This window comes from Phyllostomus hastatus, unplaced genomic scaffold (genome assembly GCF_019186645.2).
Source record: "Phyllostomus hastatus isolate PE091 unplaced genomic scaffold, TTU_PhHast_1.1 phas_scaffold_755, whole genome shotgun sequence".
Taxonomy (NCBI): domain Eukaryota; kingdom Metazoa; phylum Chordata; class Mammalia; order Chiroptera; family Phyllostomidae; genus Phyllostomus; species Phyllostomus hastatus.
The window spans coordinates 7950914-7967323 of NW_025334039.1; the positions used below are offsets into that span (position 1 = coordinate 7950914).

The 16410-nt window shown below is 33.6% G+C and overlaps 1 protein-coding gene across 2 annotated transcripts in view; it reads left to right on the plus strand.

The window, feature by feature from the left end:
* The window catches only part of UHRF1BP1L (UHRF1 binding protein 1 like), a 72707-nt gene that overhangs the window by 11855 nt on the left and 44442 nt on the right, over positions 1-16410 (plus strand). For both annotated transcript variants that reach the window (XM_045826378.1, XM_045826377.1), the window contains 3 exons: positions 11795-11957; positions 13226-13264; positions 13639-13730. In XM_045826378.1, the coding sequence (XP_045682334.1) occupies positions 11895-11957; positions 13226-13264; positions 13639-13730 (194 nt within the window). In that variant the 5' untranslated portion in view covers positions 11795-11894. The remainder of the gene's footprint in view (positions 1-11794; positions 11958-13225; positions 13265-13638; positions 13731-16410) is intronic.

A 16410-nucleotide genomic window follows, 5' to 3' on the forward strand; every position in this document is an offset into this window, starting at 1 on the left:
CTATGTAGCTACAGGCTTGTGCAAGTCGTGTCTTACAATATGTTTTCTAATATGTAAGGTTTGGCAATACACTTACACTTTCCAATGTTGTCAAGAGAAGAGTTTTATAATTTAGAGTAAGATACTTGGAAATAGTAATTAGCTTTTGATCTATCCTTTAATGGGCAAGGCTTCATAATCTAATACAATTAATGAGGAATGAAGGCTCTTGTGATAAAGAGGATTTTTGATCAGTTCTCTCACTGAAGGGCTTAAGTGTTTATTTTGTGTACTTAATTATAATCTTTATTAAGGAAATTGAAGTAACTTTCATGGACAGCAGTGAAAGTAGGATTCATTTTCGAAAAATGTAAAAGCTCCCCAACCCCATTCTTTTCCTTTCCTCTCTGCTGCCCCTTTTAAAAATTCATTTATCAGGGAAAGCAATTATGTTATAAAACCAGATTCATGTGGAAATGGTATGGAATTTCTTTCAATTTAGGGTGCTATGAAAAACCTAGAAACTTAGTATCATCGAACACTTCTAATGCTTGGCAAATGTACCCACATAAATACCTGGAATCTATTCTGAAAGCCTAATAAGAAATTGGTAATTAAAGAATAACTATGAGTGGAACTGTGCAACACATTACGTACTTACCTTAGGAATAATGGGACAGGCGATTCACGTGTTGGTCATATGTTAGCTAGCAGTTGTACAGGTATGGTGATATAAGAATTGTTTTTCAACATTCTTGTCTGCCATGATTCCATTTGGATATCTGGATCTCTACCAAAATTGCTAAAGGAGAGATGCCTTGCTTTAACTTTAGGTAGACCATTAGTGAAACCTTTGAGATTCTCTCTGGGATATTGATAGTTAAGGGCTTGTTGTTTATAATGTCGTTCAAGGATGGTTCTGATTTTATGTATACCTCTAGCAGATCCTCTAGGACCTTTATCCTGAAGTATAGTCATAACTGTAATCCTGTGCTTTTTCTGGATTATACGTCCTGAACATCTTTTTTGGCCTGGTTGTACCTAGCCTATTGAAGATAAGGTGTTATGATTTTATTCTCAGTTTAAAGTACAGCTATTCATGAGTTTATTCAAGTCACCTGCCACGTTTAATTCCTTGGTAATTTCTTTACCTTCTCATTGTAATCAATTATGATTTCTTTTCATTTAAGTAACTCGAATTTATGTTTTTTATCCTGAACCTAGCACATAGCCAACAACATTGCACAAAGTAGATATCAACAATATTTGAATATCTCTGTTGTCACTACCCAGATATAACTCATAATGTCTTGCATCAGTTGTTGCAACTAAGTATTCTTGTTTCCTGGCCTCATCCTTCTTTGTTCCATCCTTGGCACTGTTACCAGAGAGACCTTTCCAAGATGCGAATCCTATCATTTAATTTCTGGGTAAGAATCTTTTAATGGCTCATGTTTAAGATTTTTTTTAAAGTTCGTATATAACAGTAGAATATTTCTCCAGAAAAAAATTAAAGTAGAACTTCACTGCATTGCAAAATAGACAAAAGTAGAGCTCCTGTAATTGAGTCAGTAATTAGAGTGGTCAGCTGTCATATCCTTTCCATTTTTATTTCTTCTCCCACCTGGGTTGAATCATGAGCAGTCTTAGTGGCACTGTGGGAACTAAAGACTAAGGTGTAGGTTGAAACCCACATTTCTTCACCTGGAGTAACAAGAGTTATTCATGACTTCAGTCCATGAAAGATGGCTTTAGTCCATCTTTCAAGGCTTCTCATTTTTTTCCAAACTACCCGATGCCTTGTACTTCATCTTTGACTACTTTATGTGAACCTGTAACCTTGAACGTGCTGGTGCTTTGCTTGAAATATCCTCTTCTGCCCTATTCACTTCACTTTTACTTGTAAAAACTCAAGTGCTCCCTCCTTGAAGCTTTCCCAAAGCAGTATTCTTTTTACCATAATTGCTCACCTCTTCCCTTGTGCCTCAGTCTCATCCTTTTCTCATTTTATTGAGAATAGGGTTATCTGACACACAGACCTGGCACACTGTAAGAACTTAATGTACTGAAGTGATTTATTTGCGTGCTTATCTCTATCTCTAATGATAAACTTTGAGGTTTTTGAAAGAAGTAATTTTGTCTTATTTATCTAAGTTACCCAAGAGCCTAATGAGTGCTTAGTTTTTGCCATGAAGGATGTCTTTTTAGTTATGTCAGATCTTTCATTGTTTCAACAAAATTCAGAAGCTCAGATTTCAATATAAGGTCCACTCATTTTAAATGTTAGCCACAAATTCAAGTTTTTAAAAGCACTATGTAAGCCAGAAAAAATATATCTGTGGGTAAAAACATAGCTCACAGGCTGCAATTTTCATCCTCTTTCATTCTTTAAATGTTCTTGTGGAAAAACTGGTTAGACAAGATTGATTGATTTTCTTTACATGCGTATTACAAAAATAACCAAGTCAAACAAACTCTGTAAATTGAGAATGCTCAAAAAAGGGTAATTTATTATGCTGTACCTCCTTTGGTCCTTGTTCCATTAGTGCTGTAGATTTCATTAAAAAATAATAACATTTATGCCTTAAATATTTAATAAGCCTCACCAATTGACATTGAGGATAAAAATTTCCATATACCCCCATAATGCCTAGTAAATATTCAGTTGCACTGAAATTTGATCAGTATGATAATGTAATGGTAATTGATCCTAAATACCATTTATGTTAAAATTGTACAAATTTGATTATACAGTTTGTACAATTGTACTGCCTTGCAGTAACCTTGAGCAGTTGATTTAACCTCTCTGGGCTTCCCATTCTCTACTATAAAATGAGGATTTTGGATTAGAGGCACTTTTTAGGTACTCAAATTCTAAAATTATTTGATATTTTTTGCTAGTATGATGGCTACCTACTGATGGCTTTATTCATTTTTTGTAACTTAAAGTCATTTCTAATGTCTTTAGAGGACAAATGCAATGATGTAGTTTTCAAAAATCCATGATTCGTTTACCTTAAAAATTCTTATTCCTTTGTAAATTATTGTTAGTTTATTCTTTTTTATTAAGTATATGTATACAGATGTGTGTGTGTATCGAGGTGTACTCATGACAAATTACTCTTTTCTGAGCATTCCCAACACCCAGTATACAGAGTTTGTTTGGCTTAATTATTTTTGTAATATGCAAGTAAAGAAAATCAACCAATCTTGTGTAACCAGCTTTACTGAAATATAATTGCTTTATATGCAGTCAGCTGCAGATATTTAAGGTGTAGAATTTGATGAAATTTTGTTACACCCTCAGGTTTTCTCATGTCCCTTTGTAATCTTTCCTTCATTCTCTCCTGCTTTGTCTTTTATTATTATGTGATGTATTTTATTTCACTTATATTAGTTTGCATTTCCCAGAATTTATATAAAAGAATGATATAGTTACTTTACTTTTCTAACCTTTTTCTCCCAGCATAAATACTTTAGAGTTAATCTATTTTGGTTTTATGCATTTTATGTTATTGCTGTGTGTATTCCGTTGTGGATATGCTGTAGCTTGTTGACCCATTCACCTGTTGGTGGTCACTTGGGATTTTTCCAGTTTTTAGCTTTTACAATAAAGCTGCTATGAACATTCACATATAAGACTTTGTGAGGACCTACAAAGTCTGTCCAGAAGGTATCCAGCCACGTAATATGAAAAATAGAGACCTTTATTGAAGAAGAAACAAGTTATAAGAAACATTGTACATGGGACAAAGATACCTCAATCTCCTTCAAAGTAGGCACCTTGAGACCTCACACAGTTTTCCCAATCTCCATCAGATGCCCTGACGTGTTCCTGAATTTCATCAACAGTTTGAAATCTCTTCCCTTTCAAAGATGATTTTAGTTTTGGGAAAAGCTAGAAGTCAGAGGGCACCAAATCCGGGCTGTAGGAGGGCCAAGTCACCGGGGTGATTTGATGTTTTGCCAAAAAATCTCTGCATGGCTGCGATGCATGAGTGGGCATTATTGTCATGATGAAGCTACCAGTCACCAGTTGCCCATAGCTGCAGCCTTTGGAATCACCCAAACAGTTTCTGCAGAGGAATGTTTAAGCTAATACAAAATTTGATGCACATTTGTTGCTCTACTCATTCAGTCATTCTGAATGTGATGGCCACACAGGACACATGGTCACTCAGTGGTGTCTACTGCCCCCATTGAGTAGTACAGTGAAGTTGTCATTGTTCACACATGCACATTCCAGTCCTCTCTCCTTGGCTGCCGGGTTACATTGATGTTGCACAAACCATTCTCGTTATATTAACAGTGGTTGGGCTTTTTACAGACAGACCTGGTATAGTTTTCATTTGTCTTGGATAAATATCTAGTAGAATGGTTGGGTTATATGTGGGTAATGTATAACTTCTTAAGAAACTACTATACAGCTTTCCAGAGTGGCTCCAAAGTATACATTTTATATTCTCACCAGCAAGTATATGAGAATTCTACTTGCTTCATATCTTTACCAATACTCAGTATGGTCAGACTTTTTAATTTTACCCATTTTAGTGGGTAAGTAGTGGTATCTTATTGTGGTTTTTAATTTGCACTTCCCTATTGACACTGATGGTGTACATCTTTATATGTGCGTATCTGTCATCAGTGTGTCTTTTTTGGTTTGAAGGTCTGTTTAAATCTTTTGCCTGTTTTATCAATAGATCACATTATTTTTGAGTTCTAAGAGTTCTTTTTACATGCACATTCAAGTCCTTTTTGAAATAGGTTTTATAAATACATGGTCCTGGTCTGTGGCTTGTCCTTTAGTAACAGTGTGTTTTGATGGGCTCAGTTTTTAATTTTGACAAAGTACATTTTATTGATTTTTTCTTTTATTATTTGTTTTCTGTTGCATTAAAGTATTTTTTCATTTTTTTAAATGAAAGAAATTAAGTTCAAGATTCACCAAAATTTTCTCCTATAATTTCTTAAAGAAATTTTATAGTTTCAGTGTTTAGAGTTGTCTGTGATCCATTTAGAATTGTTTTTTTTGTTTATGGTATGAACTAAGTTCCTTTTTTTTAACATATATCTATCCAGTTTGATCACAATTTATTGAAATACTGTATTTTTTTCATTGAATTGCTTTTGCACCTTTGTTGAAAATCAGCTGACAAAAATTTTGCATCTATTTCAGGACTCTACTTTGTTCCAGTGATCACAAGTCTTTTTTTTTTAATATTTTATATACTTATTTTTAGAGAAAGGGAAATGAAGGGAGAAAGAGAGGGAGAGAAACATTGATGTATGAGAGAAACACAGATTGGTTGCCTCTCACATGGCCCCAACTGGGGACTTGGCCTGCAGCCCAGGCATGTACCTTTGCTTGGAATTGAACTGGCAACCTTTAGGTTCTCAGGCTGGTGCTCAGTCCACTGTGCCACACCAGCCAGGGCAGATCACAACTCTTAAAATTGGTGGTACAAGGCCTCAACTCTGATATATTAAGTCTTTGGCATTTTCATATAAACTTTAGATCATCTTGCCATTTCTTCCAAAAAGCCTTCTGGGTGTTTGCTTGGAATCTATAAATCTATTTGGGGAGATTGGACATTTTAATATTAAGTATTCTGATCTACATATATGTTTTATTTCTCTGTGTCTTCTTTAATTAATCTCAGCAACATTTTGTTGCTTTCCGTATATAGGTCTTGTGCACCTTTTGTCAGATTTATCCCTAAAAATTTCATACTTATTATGATAATGTAAATGGTACTTTAAAATTTCAGTTTCCAGCCCTGACCTGTGTGACTTAGTTGGTTGGATGTTGTCCTGCAAACTAAAATGTTGGTGGTTTGATTCCCAGTCAGGGCATGTGCCTGGGTTGTGTGTTTGGGCCCTGGGTGGGGCACGTGCAGGAGGCAACCGATCGATGTTTCTCTCCCTCTCTTTCTCCCTCCCTTTCTCTTCTCTCTAAAAATAAATAAAATGTTTTAAAAAATATTCAGTTTCCAATTGTTTGTTGCTAGAATATGGAGGCACAGTTGGTATTTTTATTGCACTAACCTTTTATTGAGTGGAATTTACATACACCTTCTATATACAGCTAAATGATTTTTTAAAATAAGATATTTAATTTAGAATACTTTTCTATAAATATAACAGTACTTTTTAACATATTGTTTGTTAACTGTGGGTCATAGGTTGCCTTGTGGAATTAGCGTAGTAGGTTGTGATCACCACTTGAAAAAAATGCAGTAGAGTAGAAAATGTCAGATTGTATTAAATTGTTGCTTTGTGAAATTTTTTTCAATTATATGTGTATTAGATTGTAACTTTAGTAGCGTATTTCTTGGCGTAGCTCATATAAAAAATTTGAAAATAAGTAATTCGCTTTTGAGGCATAGAGTAGGGCAAGAAAGCAGCTAGCCCTAAGAGGAGGGTGCCAGATTAAAGGAAGTATAGACTGGGTAAAAAAAGTGGCATTGGGTAAGGGAGAAACATAATGGGTTTCTTTAGAAAAGCTTTCTGTTTCTTAATTTTGATTGGAGGTATATTTAGGCTGCATGAGGAAGCCCACAGACTGTGAAAAGATGTAATTAGTTCAGATTAATAACTTAATGTTCCTAGCCAAAGGACTTGGCAGTCTGTCTTTTTAGGAAGCCTCTCCAAGAACATCCTCTGTTGTAAGATTTGAACATGTGGCCATGAGGTACTTTTCTCTTCGAGAAATCCTGTTTTGAATAAAATCAAGCAGAAGCTGTTAAATTTGCTTATACAAAGGTACTGCTTCTTGTAATATGTCTTCATATACAGTGAGAAGTTAATCCTTGTAAGGGCACACATTTTGAGATACTAGCTAGTGCTTTGTATTACTTTTTCATTTCAGGGGTGTTTTGAGTTGGGCCCAGTTGGGGAGAATGGAACATGATAGGAAAGTATCTTGATGGTACCTTTAAGTTCTGAAATGTTGGATCTGTGTTTCTCTCTCAGATGCACTCTTTTGTTATTTGTCATCCTGACCCTGTGGTAGTGTTTTAGTTTCAACTCTTGCAGGAAGGAGACTGAACAGTCTAGAAACCTTGTCAGCCTCTAGATCAATCGCCTGTAACCAAGGAAGCCTGTTATAATATCTTAGATTTGCGCCTTTTGCCTATGTCCATAGCCTTTCTCTGAGAGTTGGAATCACTGGTAGCTAGCTGGGTAGCCACCCCAACAAATGTTTGTTTACTAATAACAAGTTAATTTAATTTAGTTACTATTAAAAGTCAAATTATGGTATTGAAATAATTTCTGGATGGTTAAAATTCTTTTTCTTTAAGGTATTGGTTCTTAGCCTTTTTTGGTGTCTAAAAACACCTTTTGAAAATATATAACAAAATACCCTGAACCCCTTGAAGGCCATCCTCAAACTTCAGATTGAGTGCCTACTTTTAAGTTTTTTAATTAAATAATTTAACATGCATTATTAAGTTCTCTGTAAAATCTGGTTGTTCATGCTAAGCATGAAATATAGAATAGGAATGATTATTTCTAATTACAACTATTATTTTAGAAAACATTATCAAGTAGCAGAGCCAGTTCTTAAGTTCGGAAAAGTAAGCCCTGGCTGGCGTAGTTCAGTGGATTGAGCGCAGGCTGCGAACCAAAGTGTCGCAGGTTCGATTCCCAGTCAGGGTACGTGCCTGGGTTGCAGGCCATGACCCCCAGCAACTGCACATTAGTGTTTCTCTCTCTATCTCCCTCCCTTCCCTCTCTAAAAATAAATAAATAAAATCTTAAAAAAAATAGAAAAGTAGTAGATGTTGATGTGAATCTCTAACATCATACACAACAGGAGGAACTGTAAACAATTTCAGGACAAAGTAGATTAAGAAATTCATTATATGAACTCAAAGAGGTAAGTGTGGAAGAAGGTCAGGAAAGGGTTTTTATAAACTATATTCTAAGATTCTTTTGAGCTCTGTCCTGTGATTTTACGCTCAAATATTATTTTTACTTGGGAGATGGTTCACTTCACAAATCTGTTTCAGGTTTCTTTAGCAAATAAAACTGTATGATCTTTGTTTTTATGATGTAGCTGTAAGATGAACCTAATGAAAGCTGAAATAAACCATGACTAAGATTTAGAGTAACATCAGGTACAAAATTGGTACCGTTGATTTATGTTTTACTGCCTACTTAGTGTTTAATCAGGTCAAAAAAATTTTTTTTAGAAAATTATGATCACTGGTTATGTAATGTCTCTTTATTGTTCATATTCCTGTTTAATCTTCATATTAGTAAGAGCTAACACTGAGTTTTCCTCTGTGGTAGGGACAGTTTCTGGCATTTTAAGTGTTGCAACTCAGTTAATGCTCAAAATAACCCCATGAGGCAGGTATAATTACTAGTCCCACTTTACAGATGAGGAAACTGAGGCATAGAGAGGATAAGTAGTTAGTGGTATTCTTCTTGCAGGACTGGGATTCTTGACGTTTCTTGACATAATGTATTTATGCTATGTTCCCTTAAGCGAATTATAAACCTTGATTCTATGGACTTACTTTCTTTGCCCTAAATATTTGTTTAGCACAGTCCTTTGCACATAATTTAGGCTCTAATAATTATATATTAATTGAAAATTATATACTATAAGTCAAACCCATTCTTTCTATTTGCCTGGAAATTTTAGTTAGCTATTGTTGTTGTTAATGTAGTAAATATATTTTCATGTATTGTGTGTAATTAATGAAAATTTTGGATAAAATGAAAGCCTGTTTTTATGTTTTTTAATTGTTACATTATAAAAAAATATGGGGAAGTTAACCAATAAAATATACACATTCACAATGAAATTTATTTTATATGATACTAATGTTAGAATAAAGGTCATATTTATTTTAAAACCTCTTTGCATGCCACAAGGCAGCAGTCCCCAACCTTTTTGGCACCAGGGACTGGTTTCGTAGAAGACAGTTTTTCCATGCACTGGGGTGGAGGAGATGGTTTCTGGGTGATTCAAGCACAGTACATTCAAGCTCACCTCCTGCTGTGCTGCCTGGTTCCTGACAGGCCCAGACTGGTACTGGGGATCCCTGCCATAATGTACATAGTGATAAAACATTAGTGTATGTTCTGGATTTTAAAAATATCAGTAAGAGTTGTGCCATTTTTATCTTTATTATGTGGTATGACTTTCTTTTGTTCAGTTGTTACAACTTTGGCATATTCAGGTCAATCAGCTTTCTCTTTATCTTTGTTTTGAGTCATTGTTAACATCTACTTTGGTTTTACATAAATTTCATGCTTCTATTCTTCTCTCCACCATCTCCACCAACTAAAATAATTATTCAGTGTATAATTTATTGACCTAGATTTCTAACAAAGGTAAGCTTCAAAATGTTTATATAAGTTTTTACAGCTTTAAATGATTCTTTAATGAGCTGAAATGGTTTAGTTCAGATATACTTTATTCTCTTTAGGATCAGGGCTAATGTTATAACACTTCTCAATTATAATGTTTAGAAGAGTAATACAATTATCTGGAGACTTCAGATGGCAATTTAGTCTAAAGAGCCTGTAGCAACACTTGGAAAAAGCATAGGTAGACACATCTTTCTTTCTTGCCTTAATGCTCTTTTATGAGTATTTGTCCCTTTGTTTACCTAGTATACAGTTAATGAAAGTCTGCTTTTCCGCATCAATTAAATTATAACAAATGTGGCTAAAGAACCATTCTACAGTTTCTGATGTTAGAAGCATAATTATATTAATAAATGATTTGGAAACATTTGTGCAAAACTGAGATGCATGTAAATTAAAGTCTAACATGAATAATGGAAGATAAATAATTTGATATATACACTGCCTACCCAATATAAGAAACCAGCTTTTTAATATCTGTGGATATGACAATTACCAATATATTTTTAGCTTCCTATTTAAAATATTTTAATTAAAAATATGATAAAAGATGAGCAAGATTAATATAAGATAGTTTAAAGATTAGCTTCATAGCTCAGCCATTTAAAAATCCTGTTTGAATAAGCATGACCTTTTGATATGGTTCCAGTTAAAAACTATAATTAGCATGTTCATAATTTAAATAGAGGGAAGGAGAAAGAGAACTCAGTTGAATATCTATTTTGTACCAGATACTTTATGTATTATATATAATCCTCACTAAAATCTTTGTGGTTGGTATTATTTTCCCCATTTTATAGATGAGTAAATTGAGCTAGAGAGTTGTCACAATAAGTAGCTAAACTAGAATTCAGGCCTGTTTGACTTTAAAGCCCATGCTCTTTGCAGATGTTATCCCTTTGTTATGAACTAATTTAAAGATAGGATTTCTTGTGAATAACGTATCTTAATCTTTCTGTCTTTCACTTTTCATTTTTGCCAAACTTGTCTTTTTGGGTTTCTGTTGAACTTTTGTCTTTATAAAAGTGATAAATGCTCAGTATACATTTAAACATGCAGAAAATTAGGAAGATGAGTAAATCTAAAATTTCACCAACCATAGGTACCCTTGATATTTGAGTTTTTATAATGCATTTTTTAAAGACTATTTTTAGACAGAGGGGAAGGGAGAAAGAGAGGGAGAGAAACATCAATGTGTGGTTGCCTCCCACACACCCCCAATTGGGGACCTGGCCCACAACCCAGGCATTTGCCCTGACTGGGAATCGAACTGGCATCACTCTGGTTTGCAGAGCTGCGCTCAATCCACTGAGCCACACCAGCCAGGGCTATAATGCATTTTTAATACAATTGAAATCACAGGGTATAACTTTAAACCTTGAATTTTTACCAGACATTATAATGTAAACATTTCTTTGGCAAAATATATTACGTGAGATATGTGTGTGTGTGTGTGTGTGTGTGTGTGTGTGTGTGTATATATATATATATATCATAATGCCATAGCATAATATATATATATATATGGCATAATGTATCAAAATTAAAGGACCTACTTCCTTTTGGACATTTAGCTGCTTGTACTTTTTTCCCTTTGTAAATATTGAGGTGAACATTCTTGTATATACAAATCAAGATGTTGCCTGATTTCTCTACTAACCACCTCCCTCCACATGTACATTTACACACCCACACAATCCATCCTGCCCAACACTAAAGGTACAGAGTCAAATGTTGTGTTTATGAGCTAACTCAGATTAGTCTTTGTCCTTCTGTCTGTCCTTCCTTTCTTTGTGGGATTTTTTGTTGTTGTTTTTTCCCATTAGTATGGTTATAGTTTTTCAAAGTACAATTAGGATTATTTGTTTAAGTTTGCTTTCAGTTTTAGGTGTTTCCCCTCTTCTCATTCTTTATCGTTTTATTTTATTTTTTACATATGTAGAGTACTAACATGCTTTCCAAAGCCAAAACTATTCAAAGCCAGCACTTCCTGTGTACTTTTTCTGCTGTCTTCTAATCAAGGATTGTCTGTCCTCCTGGTACCATCAGTACAAGGTTTTTTTTGTTTGTTTGTTTTTTTCTGCATCATTATCAGCATATAAGCCTCACCTTAAAAGAAAACAATCCCTCTCTGGTGTGGCTAACCGGATTGAGTGCTGGCCTGTGAACCAGAGCTTGATTGAGTACATATGGGAGTGTTCAAATGGATGGATGACAGAAACACTGTAAATTTCTATAAGAGAACTATAGACAAGAGAGAGAAAAGCAAAAGAAGTAATAAAACCATTTGGAAAACATGAATTAAAGTAGAGCCTGTCACTGTGGTTTAGGGTTTCTTAGCGCTACTACATTTTTAGTGCTCTGTATATTTGCAAGAATGACTCTACCATAACTGACACTAAAATAAATGTCAATATATATTCTCTTTCAGATTTACCAAAAATTTATCTCCTGACAAGATAAATCTAAGTACCCTTAAAGGAGAAGGCGAACTGAAGAATTTGGAGTTGGATGAAGAGGTGCTCCAGAATATGTTGGATTTGCCAACATGGCTTGCTATCAACAAAGTTTTTTGTAATAAAGCATCTATTAGGGTGAGACAGATATCTGTGAAAAGCATTTTCTGTTTTTATTTTCTAATTTCATCCCTGTCTTTTAAAGTAAATATTTTGTTTTAGGTAATTCTGTAAAAAGTATTTTTATTAATACAGTTTAAAAAGACAGATACCTTTGTCTAAATAATTACATGAATGTGTGCCTTATAAATTTAGTCATACACTAATATATTATTAATTTATAGATTTTAATGTTCACCTAAAATGTAATGTTATTAACAAATAAATCTATTGGTAGTTTATTAATAAGTAATTGGTTAAATTTGGCACGTTGAAACTTTTTAATAGGATTTGCTGTCAAATGCAACATTTTAGATTTGTGTTTATTTTAAATGAAGACATTTAAAAATTATTATTACTACTTATTAAAACTTATTCCTACTTGCTTTGACACTAAGCATATCACTTCTTGCTCTTAAAGACTAGGCTTGGTTTGGCCCTGGCTAGGTAACTCATTTGGATAGAGCATCATCCACGTATACCAAGGTTGTGGGTTCAGTCGTTGGTCAGGGCACATATAAGGATCAACTAATGAATGCATAAATAAATGAAACAACAAAAACCGATGTTTCTCTCTCTAGAAATCAATAAAATTATACATTTAAAAATAGTCTGGCTTAGTTTGAAAGTCTGCTTAGTAGAAATAGTGAATACTAATTTGTTTCATAAAGTTAAAATTGGGCACCAAAAGAAAAGATTGTGGGAAAAGGATAGCCTCTTTCAATTTTTTGTTCTATCCTTCATAAACCTAAGTATCTATAAGGATATGATATTTTAATGCAGATTATCTTTGAGTATTATTTACTTGATATTGCCTACATTTTATAGCAGTGACCTCATTTTTGTACTTACCTTGAATATTTGCAAAAAGATTGGTCAGAATTCCAGAATAAAAAAATTGTTAAAATGAACAAAGTACTAATTGTGCTTTGCTGGGAAGTCTTAGCTAAAATTCTGAAATTAAAATGTGTTTTAAGGACTGGGAAGAGAAGATATTTAAGGCAACCTGAAATTTTTACTTAAAAAGATGACTAAGAAAAAATGACTAGTCATTTATGTAATACAGGTATATTTAATTTAGAGAGTATCCATGAATCACTTATTTAATATATTGCAATTTAAGAAATAAGTCATCTGATACAATTTGGTGTGTTTATCACTATATTAAAAAAGAAACTGTGTTGCTTACTCTTTTATATTTTTTAAATGATTTGTTTTAAAGCAAACTTTTTTTTTTTTTTTTTAAGATCCCATGGACGAAACTGAAAACACATCCCATCTGTTTGGTGAGTTCTGAATTGCCTCAGAAATAAACATTTATATAAGCATATGATCTAACTACTCTTTTAATATTAACATATCCTGGGATTAGAAACTGCACTTCTATAAAATCTCAGCAGTATATGGCTACGTCTTAGAGTTTTTCTCTCATACCCCTATAATGCAATTTTTCTATCAGATAGTGCCTTGAGAAAGGACTGAGCACGTTGTTTTCTGTTTTGATACTTGTCTTTTTAGGCCTTCAGAGAGACATTTAAAATGGCTCTGCTCATTTACTGTTTACTTTGCTCATAAAGAAATGAAAGACAATATGGTCTTAAATAATATATATAAAATAAAAAATATCTAATTGTTTGCTTTTTAAATGTATTTTTATTAGTCCCTAGATAAAGTAATAATGGAAATGAGTACATGTGAAGAACCACGAAATCCTAATGGCCCATCACCAATCGCAACTGCTTCAGGACAGAGGTAAGCTATTTCCATTAATCTGTATGATTGGCAAAGGGAAATTTTTCCTGTAGTCACCTGTATTATCTGCAATAATGTAACATAAAACCTCTTCCATCAAACATTTTAGAGTTTTAATATGTATGTTACAAAAGTAGCAGAATTGATTTTTAGCCTCTTTTATTTATCTTGCTTTTCTTGATATTTAAATAGTAATTATCAAACAAAGGCAGAACAGTGGTAGAAAATGAAAGCAGAAGAGCTTAGGCACACTATAAATCAGATGCATATTATTTATTCTACGCATTGATAAAGAGTTAAATTGATGCCTAGAAAATTACAGACCTTTTAGATTAATCTAAAAATTAAATAAAGAATGCTCCCAAGTTAGATGCTAATAACGTAGAAACATGACCCATTTTGCAAAGTCTTCTTGAAAAGTTGAAGTAGTTATTGAAAAATAGATCTTTAAAAAATATTGTTTATTTTTGTATTCAGTGTGTTTGGATCTTGTGCTATACATCATTTCCTCAAGGCAGGATTTTGCACCATTTTAGATTGTGCAGTTATTCATGTAAAGTGTTCACATAGGTTTAATGTGATTGGTACCTCCTCCAGTTGTACAACTGGGCAACCTTGAACATTTATAGTATTCTAGGTACAGAGTAAAACTAGTGATAATACTCTTCTTGAGGATGAAGATGCACATACACACACTTACACCATCCTCTTTCACCAATGTTGAACCACCTTACATCAGTGTATTCTATCAGATGCACAATTTGTATTTGCATTACAGGTAATAGTGACTGGGAAAAGAGCTTCCACATGAACTTCTTTGTAGTTTTTGCATTGTCCAGCAATTTGTGATTTTAATGTATATTTTCAGGTTTGATAGCGTACATTAGAGCAGTTGGTCTTTAAATTATCTAGAGTTAAAAAAAATTAGAAAGTAGAGATGTTTATAAGATTATTGAAAGCGGAAAAGTTCAGGAAAATTGCTATTAATGAAAGATTTATTTTATTTAGATAGGGCAGAAATTAGATATTTTGTCAGTGTGTGCTAAATGTAGTTGATAGTGTTCTTTCTAATTCACATTTTTATAGTATCTATAAGCTTTATATTCTGGCTTTGTAATTATATGATGGCAGTCCTTGTATTTTGATTGCAGTATGGTTAATCTATTTCCACGTTTTTCACACTTGCTTGATTGTAACAATCAGGGTGTTTACTAAGTCTGCAGAGTCTTTTAAGCTCTTTTTTTTTTTTTGAAATTATGATTCATTAGGTTTATAATGGTTGTCAGGAAGATGAATATGGGCCCTTGCCAGGTAGCTCAGTTGGTTAGAGCATTTGTCCCAATATGCCCGGGTTGTGGGATTTAGCCCCGGTCAGAGCATATACAAAAATCAACCAATGAATTCATAAATAACTGGAACAACAAAACAACAGATCAATGTGTGTTTTTCTCTCTCTCTAAAAAAAAAGGAATATGAATATGTATTTTTTACAGTTCTTTAGAGTCATGCACTTAGGGAAACACTGATCTGAGTTTGTTTTTAGCTAAAAGATTAAAATAGAGGGAAACTAATAATTAATAGACTTAGGAGAAACTTACTTATAAACAGGAATTTTACCTTTAAATTATAATGGATGACATAACCAGAAACATGTAGACTTAGTCATTGATACTGGCATCACCCTGCTGATGGTAAGTCCTGGAAAACAATTGTAACACTTCTTAATGTGCATACAGTAGAACAGATAGGGATGGATATTCTAAAGGGTATTCCTGTAAAATTATTCCAGAAATAATCTTTCCACTCCAGGAACACTTCTACCTAAATGTCTGATAATTGTTTTTAGAATCAAACCACCTCCTCTTTAGGATGCTGATGAGTTCTTACTCTTCGATTCTCTAAACCCAAGGTAGATGGTCACCTCTTTTCATAACAAAACTACATCAGGCAAGCCAAGAACTATATAAATTACTACGTATATACTGTTTCACTTAAGAACCACAACCACCTGTTCAAATAGGTACTATTTTCATTTTACAAATGAGGAAACAGGCTCACAGACTTTCAATACTGGTAATATACTACTAATAATACCATAAACAATAGTTATATTTTTATGAAGTATCAGAAGAGATGGGCTATTTGGTTATTACGTATTACTTCATGTAATCTACAGATAACCTACAAAGTATTACCTGATTTAAAAGATAAGTCACGCCCTGGATGGGTAGTTCAGTTGGTTGGAGTATTGTCCTGATACACCAAGGTTGTGGGTTCGATCCTCATTCAGGGTACATGCTAGGAGCAGCCGAAGAGTGCTTGGATAGTGGAACAGCAGACTGATGTTTCTCTCTCTCAAATCAATAAGTAAAAAATTTTCAAAATACATCACAAAAAGATCAGTTATATGAGGCTTAAAAAGATTCCTTGATTTACTTATTTAATAAGGTAGTAAATAAAAAAACATAGCAGCAGATATACTAGAGGTATGTACATGCTCCATATGATGATGGGTTCGTTTTTATTCATGTTGGCTTTGAAATGTGTGAGAGCAAGCCTGGTGGAGGTATGTGGTAGACATTTGAATTTTACAGTCTGAAGTGAGAGATTTGGACAGACATAGATTTAGGAGTAATGGTCATATTGATGACGATTGAAGTAATGTGCCAGTTGGGCAAAC